This window comes from Bombus flavifrons, chromosome 4 (genome assembly GCF_040668555.2).
Source record: "Bombus flavifrons isolate JBK064 chromosome 4, iyBomFlav1_principal, whole genome shotgun sequence".
Taxonomy (NCBI): Eukaryota; Metazoa; Arthropoda; class Insecta; order Hymenoptera; family Apidae; genus Bombus; species Bombus flavifrons.
Window position 1 is genome coordinate 4,381,122 of NC_138445.1, and position 15,363 is coordinate 4,396,484.

Sequence of the window (15,363 nt, forward strand, 5' to 3'; positions counted from 1 at the left end):
TGGATATTAATAGTAAGGTAAGATGCACAAATATCGTCCCCTTAAAGTTTTCAGCTTTCTGATTTGCAAAAATTTGTATAATTACCTTGAAAGCATAGCAACGAAAATCTGCGATCAAAGTTTCATAAAGATCATACAAACAGAGGAAAAAGTATATATGTAAAAGGATGCATTGTCCTATTGTTAAAAAAAAGTATTCCTAATTTCGTCCTCGTTTCAAATTTATTTTGAGAAATTTATTTTAAAAAACAATTTATATTATTTATATTAAAATTAATTATATATATACAAAACAAATCATGAACATTGAACTTGACCAATCATGGATTTTTAGATGCGCGCAGATCATAGCAGCATCTCATCCGCGCGATACATCTAATCCACTTTTCTGCCCTCACATCGTTCGAAAATCGATCGTTACATGTAAAATAGGCCGTATTTTGATCCTGTTAATTTTCTCAGGATGACTCTATTTAAAATTTCTTTCCACAAAACGCGTTCCTAATTTCGTCCTCGGCTATCTATTTAAAAGGACGAAATTAGGTACAGAGCCATTTTTATAAACGATAGAACGAGACGATCACTTGAAAATATGAAAATAAAAGCAATATACTAGACGTCAGCAAAAATAAAACGCTAGAATTACGTACTGCTTCACATATTGAGATGCGACTTTGAATATTAAGAAATAACGTAGTACCAATTCCACTGCAGTCTAATTAAATACCAATTGCAGTTTACAGGCTGGGGCACTTAACAACAAATATTGGTCGCAGGAGGAAATTCGTGCCACTCAGGCTGCTCCAATATTTATTGCGCTCTAGTCTACATGTCTATTACACGGAGCTTATTTGCTATACATCATAGCTTAAACGTACAGACCTGAATTTTTCAATATCACATAAGTACCCCATCACATTCATTTTTGTATCTGGAAATTTTTTATGAGTGCACGAACATGCACAGTCGAGTAATCACCAAATTAATTAACCGCAAATTCGTCGTGCAATCCAACGTAAATTTCAAACAGTTTCTAGCGTATCGTCTATAATCGATGCTGTCGTCTGTCATTGCTTTGATGTCTAACATTTGCCCTGTAAATGTTGCGCGCATATTTTAAGCCACCATGTATGTGCACTGTGCACGTGCACGCAAGAAAGCGTATCTTGTCTCTCCATACCAGGTACCGACGATACACACCACCGCGTGCAGCAAACGTCGGGTTAAACCGTTACCTCGATCCTCTGCTTGTATCTATCGTAGACACCACTCGTGGAGACAATCTACGCTCTTCCCCCCTTTTCCTGTGTTTCCTTTTCTCCGCCAGTATATTTTCTTCTGTCGTTCAAATTGTCGTTCGTTCGCTCTGATTCTTTCTTTGTGCCATGCACGGCTTTGAAATCTCTTAATGGAATTTATTCTACGGTTTTGTTCAACCTACCGATAGACGCGGACCTCCCTCTATGTTCTACGTCCTATAAAGTGGCCGCCTGCTGTAACGTATTGCCAATCGTAAAGGTAAATCCACTAGCTTCTGCCGTATTCATTGTAAATTCCGTTATGTTTTCATGTTTTGTATCAAGACACTTTCCGTTCTGTAATATCGTTGGGTAGAGATTTTTTAAATTTTACGTTCGCCGTGGCAAAAGATTTTCTTGTCAATTCTTTTTATTATTTTTTTTTTTTTTTTTTTTTTATAGCCTACCGAGTTTAATCTTTGCGAATTGGAACACTCATTACGGATAAAAATTTTAATCAGAGGATCTTACTGCTGAAGTACGGTAAGTAGAAAATGCATTTGAAAAATTTAAAGCTGCCCCATTTTTCCTTCATTAAACATAACGCCTTTTAGCGCGAGCGATTCAAGTTAATCGCGAAACTTTGACGAAACCCTTGATTTTGCTTTCTATCGAAACTCTAATTTCTCTGGAAACGTTTAACCCGAAGATTGAACATTTTCTTGGCAGAGATACTGTACAGTCAACGTAAGTAATTTCCTCTTTAGCAATAGCGGCGCCTTAATCATTTCCCCTCATACTGGAGAAAGCTAACGATAATCTCTATTAGTCATGGTCGATCAAAACCATTCAAAGTTACCTTAGCAATTTATTATTCTTTAATATGGATATGTGGAAAAAGTTACTCGACCAAGGTACAAAAGGTATGCGTATTTATCTAATTTCAGAAATATACATATTTAATGTCCAAATCTACTGTTTGTCTTAACAACATGATTTTGACAAAAATTCGCTACTTTCCTTTTTAATTTCCTGAACATGTTAAATGCCACGCCAGATTTACAAGGTTTGGCCGTGGAGTCACGATGAATTTTTTTATTATACAACATATATAATGTTGAAATATTACCTACAAGAGATATGTTACGGTGTATAATTATCATTAATAAATTTATCTCACTGAGGTTACCGGTGACCCCCATGGCGCTGTAGTGTAATTTCACTCGATTTACTTATTTTTTTCGATTATCAATTATCTCATATTGTTTCATCGCGTTGCTAAATAATTGTTCTATGTTGTTACGTCCCGGGACCTACCATAAACCATAATCCATCCCTCGATCATACTTATTCGGACCCGCAATAATCCTAAAGAACCGTCACAAGATTTAACACTTTTTACTTTACTGTCAAGGCCCTTAATTGCTATCAAACATCTTTCAAGTCGAAACGTTTCTTAGGGTTATTGTTCGTTAAGATAAAACACGGAAAAAGCAGGTTTCTCCCATGTTCAACAGCCACTGGTGAGGAGCGCACATAATAGATCTATATTTCATGTATAAATAAAGCTATTTTTATATGTTTTATACTGCATTAATTTCGTCACACCATTGTAGTAGCGATGGTAATAATAAAAAATTTAGAAATATTGACATTTGTTCAAATTATGTATTTCTATCAATCTTGTTGCGGCGGTCACCGGTGACCCCCATGGCATTCAACGTGTTAGTTAAAAAATTATATAAATCTACAGAGGAAATGTGTACGATCTAATATATTCTAAAATTTATACAGGGTGGTTGGTAACTGGTGGTACAAGCGGAAAGGGGGTTATTCTACGCGAAAAAAAAGTCGAAAATATAGAATAAAAATTTTTCATTTGAGGCTTTGTTTTCGAGAAAATCGACTTTGAATTTTCGCTCGGTACGCGTGCGGTACGTTATAACAGATCTCACTTGTAGATCGTTATCTCGATGGAAAAATTAAAAGAAAAATTAAAAGAAAAATTAGAAAAAAATTTTTATTCTATATTTCCGACTTCTTTTTTCGCGTAGAATCACCCCCTTTCCGCTTGTACCACCAGTTACCAACCACCCTGTATATTATATTATATGTACATACTCGACTATAAATTCTTACAAGTTGTATATTTGTGTCGATTAAGATCGGAGACTGCGTAGCGTTTCGCGCCTCTTGAAACAAAACGTTTTTTCTTATAATCCCATATTTATCTGTACCTGTTACTCGCATAATATTTACAAATAGTTATATATATAGTACGAAGAGCATCGCGTGGCTTTCGCTACTTTAAGCCACAAGCGTTTCAAAAGTCACAGGAACGTTGCTATTTACAATAGTAACGTTGTTTGTACGATGAGAGCGAAATTATATCAAGTCGAAAGAGTGTTTTCGTTTCAGTCTTCTGACTGCACTAGTGCAACAATGTGTCACCGGCGAATTTACGTGAGATTTGGCTCTGGTTTTGCGTTTGTTAGAAAATTGTTTGATCTCTTCTAGGATTGAGTGGACGTGCAATGGCTTGCAAATATCGTCGCTTCTAAAATACCAGCTTGCGTCTATGATCGCACGAAGGATTTTAGCTAGTTGACTTTCAATTTTTTAAACCTGTGACTTGGCTGCCATTCACCGAAGCTGATTTCCACGTGTCCAGATCAGCTCTATTACACATTTGTATATCAGACTTTCGTTATTCCTGTCGACTTTGAATTTTCTGAAGATAAATCGTTTCTTATTTAATTTCACGTGTTTTAATTTTTGTTTACTGTACTGTTTCCAAATGAGTTTAATGTGTGTTGTATCGTTTCGAAGTGAACACAAGTTTAATTTCATCTACATAGTACGTGAAATTTACGGTATAAGTGTAACGAACTTTCGAAAATACTGATATCTACGCATTACTATGTTGTACAAGGATCGCTTTGGATACGTTTTATTTAAACTCGTAACGTCTAACCGTGTCCACAAGCGGATAAACTATACCAAAGATTGTTACGAAAACGACTGTTCAAATTTGATATCGAAAATGAGGAAATGGTAAATTTATATAAAACGTAAAGTCGAAAGAATGTTGCTATGTATATGATTATAAGAACGAAATTGAAATACGAACAAGGCAAAGATTGTACGTGGAAACTTTTTTTTTTAATTTTTAATTTAAATAGCTTAACGAACAAGAAGTGATATCATAGAACATAACAGTATTGCTACGCTGTACAGAATGTTATTATTGTATTGTATAATACTACTTGTATGCATGCGTAGAAAATAAGATAATAATAATATAATGCAATAACAGTGATCAGATCAAAACGCTAGTTCTAATTACCACAGAGCAATCTTTGATTTTATTGCTTTAAGTTGAATTACTTGGCAATCCTTTTAATTCTCGTATTTAGACGAGACAAAATCTTGGATTTTTACGCAAATTCGTACTTTTGTAAATCTAATTGAACAAATAGAATCTCTGGTAAAAATGTCATTTTCATTGAATATCATAATAAGTATCACACTTTGGACATTTTGTGTCATTCCACATACGCGCGATTTATACGGTTTTTAAATTTCCTACAAACGCATAAACGACCGTAGTCTACTCACACTTAAAAGGAAAAAGAATGCAATAAAAATGGAGATACAGAGAAGCATTAACATAGCGTTACAAGAATTTAGACTGAGACACGAACAGAATGTAATTTCGTCTTCTTCAATTATAAGACGAATAAATATAGACAGGTCAATTATAAATAAATTACAAGAAACGAAAAATGTATGTGATTCGTTAGCAAAAAACTACGGAACTGACAAATAATTAAAAGACAATAAATTATATTTATCTTGTTCTTGTATCATTACGTTTTCTAGAATGGTCATGAAAAAAGACAAGCTATTCCGTTATCCGAAAATACTCCGTTATCCGGATGCTGGAGCCTCTACTGTATTTTAATTTCAACTATTATAAATTCATCTATTCGAAACTCGTTCGTAATTAACTCTGGCACATTGTTCGTCGCGGCAAAAGAATTGAAAATCTGGCCTCTCTTCTACGGAATTAGAACCACGTTGTCTTCAATTTTGAAGGAAATCGGTAGACCTTCGACTATCATACGACTAGCGTCACGATTATTTGTCGCAGTTCCATAGTCACCGCAGCAAATATCAGAGCCGGTAGATGACCGTGATTTTTCATTGTTGCTACTAATAACACAACGACGAAGACAAATTGCAAAGGTGGCGTGAAAAGCTGCACTCGATACGTTATGGAATTCGTAATGAAGCGTAGACGTCGGTGTTTTAGCGAACAGTATGATAGATACGATACGAAACCAGCGAAACAGATGTACGAGTATCCGGAAAGTGATTTATCACTCGGCCGGATAGGAAGAACTTTGGCACGAGGCGATGTTACGCCGTTCGGGGAATTTTTCTCAGCTGCGCATGAACATTTCGTGTACTGTACGTACACGGTGGATCTTCCAGACAGAATGATCAGTTGAAATTGCGAATGAAGATGTACCTCGGAAAAGTCATTGCCGAAAATGTTCCCTACGATTCTTATTATATTATATGTTAACGTTTATTATAGCTGTCATACCTATTCAGGTATTTTAAGATAGTAAATACCTTGGAAGTACTATGAGGAAACTGGAAAATAATTTTCCGGCACGTAGTAAACTGGTCGATACGAGAGGAATGTATGACAAATTCCAACATTTACGTTTTATAAATTTGTCATATTAATCGACTAGATTTTCAGTATATATATATATATATATATATATATATGTAGTATACTTCTTTATTGATCTTTTTCAGAATTTTCTTGCCATGAATTTTGTTTAGACCAGCTATTGGTTATATGGCACTAGAGCTTTTTGGGGTGCGAATGGAAAGTCTTGAAGTAGTAATTCTTTTAGATCAGTTCGACTTATTGTTTATTGCTTATCATGCGAGCCTTGTGATCATCTTTGACCATGTAACCATTGTGGGTTACTAAGAAATTATTAAACGTGGCAGTTTAAAAAGTTAATAAAAATAAGAGGAATTGAAGTAAACAGAAATTACATTTGAGCTTGAAGACTACATTTGCATTGAAAAAGGGTCTAGTCCTATGTCAGTTCGGTTCGACTTATTGTTTATTGCTTATCATGCGAGTCTTGTGATCATCTTTGACCATGTAACCATTGTGGGTTACTAAGAAATTATTAAACGTGGCAGTTTAAAAAGTTAATAAAAATAAGAGGAATTGAAGTAAACAGAAATTACATTTGAGCTTGAAGACTATATTTGCATTGAAAAAGGGTCTAGTCCTATGTCAGTTCGGTTCGACTTATTGTTTATTGCTTATCATGCGAGTCTTGTGATCATCTTTGACCATGTAACCATTGTGGGTTACTAAGAAATTATTAAATGTGGCAGTTTAAAAAGTTAATAAAAATAAGAGGAATTGAAGTAACAGAAATTACATTTGGGCTTTGGAAACTGCATTTGCATTCAAAGAAGGTCTACTCCTATGTATTGGGTTGTCATGTGATTGGGTATTTTGTCAATACCACCTAATGACAAAATCCGCAATCACTTAGTTGTCAACCCAATAATTAGTATAGTTGGTCCGAAAAAAATTCGTTGTTATACGAGAATCTCCACTTAATGAAACAAAATTCCAATAACTCATAATTTATAAATTGTAAAATTCATTAACCTATTACTAACTAAAGCACATAATATGCTTAGGTTTTTAAATGAACAGAGATGATCGTAGCGTCTCAGCAAATAGATCGCGTCTATGATACACTGTTAGCAAAGAAGAGGACCTAACTCTTACGGCTATGACAGTTGCCGGACAACTTTCAGAAACTATCGCAAGTAAGTATGTAGTTAGTGCGTGAAAGTTTTATAAAAATTGGATCATCGTAATCGTAAAAGCGCAATCTTTCAGTGAAAAATACGATAAAAATTGAGTAGAACTTTAAACTTAGTTAGCGAAATATTTTTACGTTTTCAAAAAAATTAATAACGAAGAACATTGATTACACGAACAATGTACGTGTACGTTAAACAATAGTCGTAACAAGCCGCAAAGACTCACGTTAGCAAAGTGTTGTAAAAAGTACACGTAATTTTCGTAATCTAAATAAAGATTAGACAAAAGCCGGGAAAAGATATCTACCAAAACCATTCATTTCCGCAGCCATCCTTATCGAGAACAGTCTCTACTTGCATATTACAAATACTCTCCACATACGACAGAACGCCAAGAGATTATTAGTCAGAAGATTTCATTTATCAAAACCAAAATAACAAAAAATAATGCGGAGGCGAATGAATTTTACATAAGCGAAATATACTTGTAAAGAAAGGCTAGTTGTCACTTGAAAATTACGCAATTATTAGAAACCTGTGGTTAATGATGAAGAATCCCTGACACAAATGACGTGTCAGATAATGAAACTTGCAAGAGGAAACAATAAATAATTGTAGGAGATAAGGAATTACAATAATAATCATTACGATCATATTTTTTCTATCTATGAATTTTACCATCCAAGAACTTTTTTAAAATTCTGCATAAATTCAATTTCCCAAAAGTAACGTTGCACAGTTTTGATAACTATAAATTAGGACAATTCTTTGACTAGCTCTTGCATACAATAAAAATCGTATTCAATTTTCTTTATAATAAACGAAGATGAAGAAGTAACGCGATTAGAGTTCTTCAAAAACGAGTTAAGGGGGAAAAATAAAGTCCATATTAATGTAGAAGATTTTGTTATGAACTTACAACTCTTTGTATCATGTGCAGTGTTCACGAGAACCCTATTTGAACCCTATAAAAACTTTTCCAAATATATATCATATCTTTTATACAAAAAATGTATTTTCGTACCACATACAACTTTTGCGATCATATTGGTAAGATTTCAAACAGATTCAAAAATATACATAGAAGTTACAAAATACAATTTAAATTTTATTTATTGTATTGTATCTTTATGCATATTATCAGATCGGTTCCAAATTCTACGAATATAATCACGATAATTACGTTTGATCATAATATCAGGCTAATAAAATTTCAAAAAGTCTAGCATGATATACATAGTATATTTACAATTATAATTTATTCAAATATCAATGGACAACGCCTTTTTCAATAATTCCCAAATTACATAAAAATATTCTAACGAATAATATTCGTTCTCGTTTGAATCTGCTTCATTCGTATAGCAAATTAAGAAATTACTTTTTCTCGACACGGCTCATTTTTAAAATCACGTCGGAATAAAAGCGTTAGACAGTGGCTTAATTACAGCAAAGTTGCCACTAGACATAAAGAACAACAGGAATGTTTACACTAGCTGACAGAGTACGTTCCCTGTTGACGTTTTAATTAAAACTTTTCACCCTTTACGCAACAGCCAATTTAATTATTCGCCGATTACTTTTTCCAGACGAGGCAAACGTTCGGAAGTTATCATTTCGATGTTCTCAATCTCGCGGCCAGAGACAAGTTGATAGTTCGCAGAGGAAACTGAAACGACTTTCCCCCCGTAAAAATTTATGCACCTGTAAGAAATTAATTCCAAGCTGAAAGTTGGATGAGCTGCGTGATCTCTGCTACAAAGACAAGTTCGCCTGCAGGACATCTGATGTTAAATTATCAGAGGAAAGTTTGGTGGGGATCTGATAGAAAATCCTACAGTTTCATGATAGAAGACGAGCTCATCGAGTCTTCTGTGCGGCCGTATGGTCGATGACCCAGAGGATGTGCTAACGGATCGCGCTGTGCCGCTGATTCAAGAAACCACGAACCAGACCTACTCGTAAATGTCTCTCGAAAAACATGAAATGTGTTTGCCTAGCCACTATAAACACACGTATTACGACTTTAATTTTTCAGTAAAAGTGACCGGTGAATGACGAATACGTGTTTGATTCATATACAGTAGCTGACAAAAATTTAAGACGACTATCTCTCTCTGGTAGATTATCGCATCACATTATAAATACTAAATAACCAAATCGTCCTTGCAATTACATATGCGCTCACGCTCTATCTACGAACGGACAGGAGAGTGAAAACACGAGCAATACTTGAGAGGATGAGTATAAAACGATTCGATGCTGTATTTGCTACGAATATTAATTTAAAACTATATAACACGACATACTAAATTAGTAATAACAAATGGTACATTTAAATGAAAATCCAGGGTATAGCAGCAATGTACGCCCTGAAGATGGAAAAATTGCTATATCACTACGCAAGAGATGAAAGACATTTGGCGAAATATAGCAAATGTTATTGTAACACCTGAAACAGTATTTATAAATTTAAAAAAAATGAATGAAGGAAGAAGAAAGATGAACCAGCGCATCCACTGCTTATCCGAAAAGGATCATTTTCGAATTGCTGTTGATTCTTAAAACGAAATCTGCGTTGCGAATGATCTGAACATTTGCGTAAGAGTCGTTCAGAAATATTTTCGTGATTTTAGTGTCGAAGGAGCTTCCAAAGAATCCAATACTCAGTCGTAAAAATCGGAAGCCAGAAATTGCTTCTGCTTCCGGGAAGCACACAAGTACAGACAGTAAATTTTAATGGAGTGTTGTTTTCTGATGATTTAAAATTTAATAGACTGTAATAGAGTGGATTTCCACAGCGAACGATCGTGGACTGTTGGTTATTTATTATCTACAATATAGCGCGATAATTTATCAAAAAGGTAGTCTTGAACTTTTGTCCATTACTGTACATACAATGGCTCGCAAAAAGAACATAATTTTAACGATATAATACGTATATTGTACGGAAAATTTTAACAAATTAACATTACAGTGAGACTCGACTATCATGGGAGGGTACATAGTACTTGGTGCAAAGAAATAGAGATGCTTAGAAATCAAACTGATCAACTCTACTTTTCATATAAATATAGACATTTGAGTCCAATTTGTCCCATAGAAAAGCCATTGCAGAATTGCCAAACATACAATAAAATTGAGCAAACTTACATTTGCCACGAAATATTAACTAAAAGCATAAATTCTTAATGATGATATTTTAATATTCTTAGGTCTGAAATTTCGTAAAATATTCCACCATCTAACTGCATTTTTGTTTTAATCACTAATTAACCAGTAAAGAGATTTTCCACGCGCATGTCACATGACAATATTTAACTCGCAAATATACAAATATTTAACGAACAATTCCATTCTCCCTCATTGTATTCGTATCAAATGAACTTTAACGTAGATATTATATATACAAGCTATTGGGTTGGCAACTAAGTAATTGCGGATTTTGTCATTAGGTGGTATGGACAATTCACTTATTTGCCAACCCAATAAGATCGTTTTATTCAATCGTAACTCCTTCGTAATTGCAACAGTCAAGTACTTAGAATATCTCAGTTACCCAAACGATGCAACACTTCCTTTGATTAACAAACACATTAAACTGATAAATATCTGAACATCGACGAACATTGTATGACTAACTATGGACAGAGTGTATCAAATTTTAAACATTTTTTTAATTATTCCTCAACAATTAACTAATGATTTAATTGTCACAGTGGAACGAATATTTCGCCCATCAATCATTCCATTCTATTAAGCTTATCACTCGCTACGAAGTAAATTTTGAAAACGGCGTTTATAATATCGTCATTTTCCTGCTGTTTTCAATTTATGAAGCCGATCAATACGACTTCTGCATGCCACGTGTATTCCAGTTTGTGCGTAACGCTACAATATTTATATGATGATTATAAATTGTATTATAATTTATAATCGTATTATATAAATTTATTTTAATCACACAAAACATTCGCGCAATCCTATTAACTTGCGTAGAAAAATTGACACTACAGCGGAGATCTAAAATCACTGTATCTTCCGCGTACACTGTGACCTAGTGCGATATTTCTACTTGACTGTGATCTTCATATTAGATTAAAAGCCTAGCACACTATTAGCCAAGAATCTAAATACAGAGAAGATTTATAAATCACAGATTAAAACGAACTAAATCGACAATATAAAAAATATAATATTAAGAAAATAAAAAGACGAGATTACTTGACTCATCAAAAGCCAACGTTGCGTTAACGCAATATTTTGTCTTCCTTTAAAAAAAAATAAATTCTAAGAATTCGCTACTTCTCCCATCTAGATCTTGCAACTGTATGAATTATCAATGTATCTATTATACTAATATAATATAATAATCTGCAGTGTATCTATTGTACTAATAAATTTTCGGTGGCCTGACAAAACAACGATTCAATTCGCGATTGTTTAATAAAATTACGTTTTCGCGACTTTTACGTGATCTTTAATGGATTAATCACGTGCGGTACAAGATTAAAGGCGAAACGACGAAGAAGCAGCAAGAGACTCCGCCTCGTCTGAACTCTTAAACTCTCAATATCGTAAAGCGAAGTAAATCAAAGGATACGAACACGACACTCGAATCAATCAACCGATGTGATACCGACATGAAAGAATAAGTTGTAGAAAGACATGCAAACAAGATTACGCGTTTCCAGTTCATGTTAAGTAACGAAGAAGTATTTCCTGTATTTATACATGAAATTCCCAAGCTACGTCGGAGAGGCTCTCGTTCTAAGAACGATTCCGTGTTCATTCCTGCATGAACGTAGCGTGCAGAGATCCCTACCACGCAGGATAAACTTTCACCGCAACATTTGCCGTCGCCTCGATGACGTTGCCGATCAACCGACCTTGCGTTCCAAGTACCGGTATTTAGATTACAGAAATTTTTGCTAAGACTCGTAGGATAGGCCACGCAAAGACACTGGACTGCGTTTAAAATATTTTCGCAGGAATGGCACCGCTAATGGGTTACGGCAAGAAAGTTAGAAATAAAAGTCCTGCTCGATAAGAAATTGGAAAAACCATCTCTCTCTGTAGAAAAATCTGTCTGTCTGTAATATTAATGATTAGTAGTGATATTGATATTTATTGATGTAACGTGTAATTATCGTTAATAATTATTAATAATACTGATGATATTAGCATAAAATAATTATTAATAATGTTAATTCCGTTTACAACAAATCTGTAATTTATTACTTGTCAACTATTAACTGTTAGTTAATGCATAAATTATTACGCAAGAAAGCCATGGGTATACAGGATTAATGTTTTAATCTTTTTCAGTAACAAATAACTTACTTCTGTAAATTTATTTGTTACACGAAAATGACATAAACAATTGTAAATCCTATAAGGAATTCTAAAAAGTAGTGTTTGTAACATCAGTACTCAACTAGGAATATTTAGGCAAATTCATATTTTTATTAACACGTAAATAACGATTTCATTCTTCAGATATTGCAGCTTACATATTTGGATTATACTTATTTACTTATTTATATGTACGTATATGTAACAAAATTAGATGCAAACATTTTGCGCATAATGGTACATTTTTTTTCTTAATGACTCGATAAATATGTAGTAGGAATATATTAAGTTTGAGATAAAAACATTTCAAGAAATTTGTGGAATTTCTTTTCTTTTTCCTCTGTTCAGTGTATTACAGGAAACAAGGTTTCTCGAAGAAAATCAAGGATAATTAAATTGGCGAGCATTTTGGAACAAAGTTTCTTAGAATAACGTGTAATATGTAGAGTCCAAAATGTGGCCCTTTACCTTATTATTTTCATAATCATAATCTATGGACTGTAATCTTTGGATTATGATACTCGTTAATCTTTCATAATTTCGTTGAAATATGGTTAAACAAAATTTTATAGTTGCATGTAATACAATGTAACTTATCTGTATATTTTGTACAAATTAATTGTTTCAGTAACCATTTCTGAAAGTTTATTCATTGTTTTTCTATAATTTCATATTCCTTCAGATGTCAATAATTCATAGTTAAAAAATTATAAAAACCTATACCAGAACTGATTATTCATTCACATTTCCATGATACATCTAACACTTTATTTTGTTTCACTAGGAAATAAATAATCAATTTAAAGATTATTAAATATGACTCAACGTGACGTTTATAAGAAACATGCACAAAGTCATGAAAATCCCATATACATTCTAAACGACTTCTGGCAGTGTTCTAAGAATAAGCAAAATAAAACTCTCTGGATAACGTGTTATTACGTTAACGTGCCGAATATTCAAAGTAGTTTTGTAATGAAGATCAACGAACTTTGCATAAAAACAATGAAATCCAGTCCAAACAATGAAAGTGACAAAGTGTGAAGCAAATAACATATATACATAAGTAAATGAAATTATAATATTAAAAGACGTAATATCTCATTTTTATTTAAAATGACAATCTTATAATATACTAATCAAAAAATTATTTAATAAACATGTTTTTACTAAGAATAGGACTATTTACATATTTGGAAGACTCCACAATTATTTTCAATAAAATATTAAAAACATACTAACAACTTTAAGAAAAAGCTATTAAATGCATATAACAAAGAATAATATCTAAAACTAAATAATGAAAATATAAAACTGGAGCCTACATAATTATTCTAAAATATGGAGTCAATTACTATAAATAAATATGTAATGCATTATTTTGTTTCCTCATAATACCCAAAATGCCTTAAAATGAGATTTAACGACTAACCAAATATGGAAATGCATATAAATGTGTATTAAACAATCCATATTATTACTTGTCAATGCTATAAATTCAGAAAATTAATAGCCAAAATTTTTCAACTTAAAATAAAAAATCGCCTGTTAGGAATATGATATAACCATGAAATATGAATGTACGTTTAAATTTCAATTCCTGGTAAATACAAGAGACAAACCTTGAAATACCAACCAGTTAATCAAATCGTAGTTGTACAAATTTTCACTAAAGTACAAAACATCACAAAGTATATTTTCCTTAAAGTAACTCTAAAACATAAAGTAACAGAATAGACTGATAAATTGTAGCACTGCTCGATGCACATAACATTCCGAGATGAAACAACCGTAAAAACGTCGAAACCAAGCGTCAATACTGTTCATTGACCTTCGTTGAAGCAACTAGTGTTCAAATACATACACATACCGTACGTATGATTAATTTTCCGAGATCAATGGTAACAGTGAATGATGTAGCACAACAAATCAGTGAAATGATATGAAAAGCGCAAGTATATTTTCACTGAATCGTCGAATCTCAAGTTTCTATAGATATTTCCAGAGAACGTGACGTTAGTAAATTCAAAGTGAGCCACGGTGCAACAAGATGTTCCTTTCACCGTAACATAGTAAAGGTGAATAATATAATCTGGCTAACAGGTTGATCAAGTAAAAGCAATGTCACGCAAATATATTACGGAAACAGGGAGAAAAGACTTACCGGCCACGAAGGAAGGTTCGTTCCGTGTCTCTACTCGTCATCTTCAAAGAATCTTGGATCCAGGTGTATTACGGTGGAAAATTACGCCAAGGATGTCATACCGTTGACTCTTGCCACGAAATCAAGAAGACCGCTTCGAAACAGAATACGATACTCTTTATAATTACGAATCACCGGTTTTTCGAACCAATTGTTTCCCCTACCCGCACCCTTCGCGCGCGTAAAAATTCGATTGCAAAGAGTAAACACCGGCAACAGCGCAACGTGAGCGAAACGGAAACAGGTCCTCTCTTCACTGATCTTTCCGCGAGCGAAATTCCGGTACTCGTAAACCAGGATATACCAAAGTATACGAAATCTTGATCATACAACTATACACTGCTTGACATTACCCACGCGTTCTGTCACCGGTGTGTGCACTATCTCGCGGCCCTCTCACGACGGATCCGAGGACGATCCGTCGAGAGATCCTGTCCCCTACGCAAAGTCGATAAACGAGCTTGTTCGTTCCTGTTATGGAATGGAATTTATGTATCAAGCGACTGATGCTCACGTTTACAATGATATCCACGACACAAGCCGCCCAACCGACCGAACTCGTGAAAGGCGACTGAGCTTCTGACCGGCTTAGTGGGGAGCTCTTCCTTGCTGCTATCTCACTCCCACACAAATGCAAGGAGCTACACCGTACCCCACTAGAAGCGGACTCGACGAAAAGCCGCAAGG

General features: G+C 34.0%; 1 protein-coding gene and 1 long non-coding RNA gene across 3 annotated transcripts in view; one reads left to right on the top strand and one right to left on the bottom strand.

The window, feature by feature from the left end:
• Positions 1 to 15,349, bottom strand: part of Cad87A (cadherin 87A) — a 514,332-nt gene extending 498,983 nt beyond the window's left edge. The window contains exons 1-2 of the mRNA XM_069111394.1: positions 15,191 to 15,349; positions 14,638 to 14,770 (exon numbers count right to left, since the gene is read on the bottom strand). Of these exons, the coding sequence (XP_068967495.1) occupies positions 14,638 to 14,678 (41 nt within the window). The 5' untranslated portion in view covers positions 14,679 to 14,770; positions 15,191 to 15,349. The remainder of the gene's footprint in view (positions 1 to 14,637; positions 14,771 to 15,190) is intronic.
• Positions 1,395 to 8,023, top strand: LOC138178976 (uncharacterized). 2 transcript variants are annotated; one of them, XR_011172888.1, is made up of 3 exons: positions 1,395 to 1,518; positions 1,701 to 1,781; positions 6,990 to 8,023. It is a non-coding gene; the product is annotated as an uncharacterized LOC138178976 (long non-coding RNA). The 2 variants fall into 2 exon arrangements; XR_011172887.1 differs by lacking the exon at positions 6,990 to 8,023 and adding an exon at positions 1,853 to 2,023.
• Positions 15,350 to 15,363: the final 14 nt, after the last annotated feature.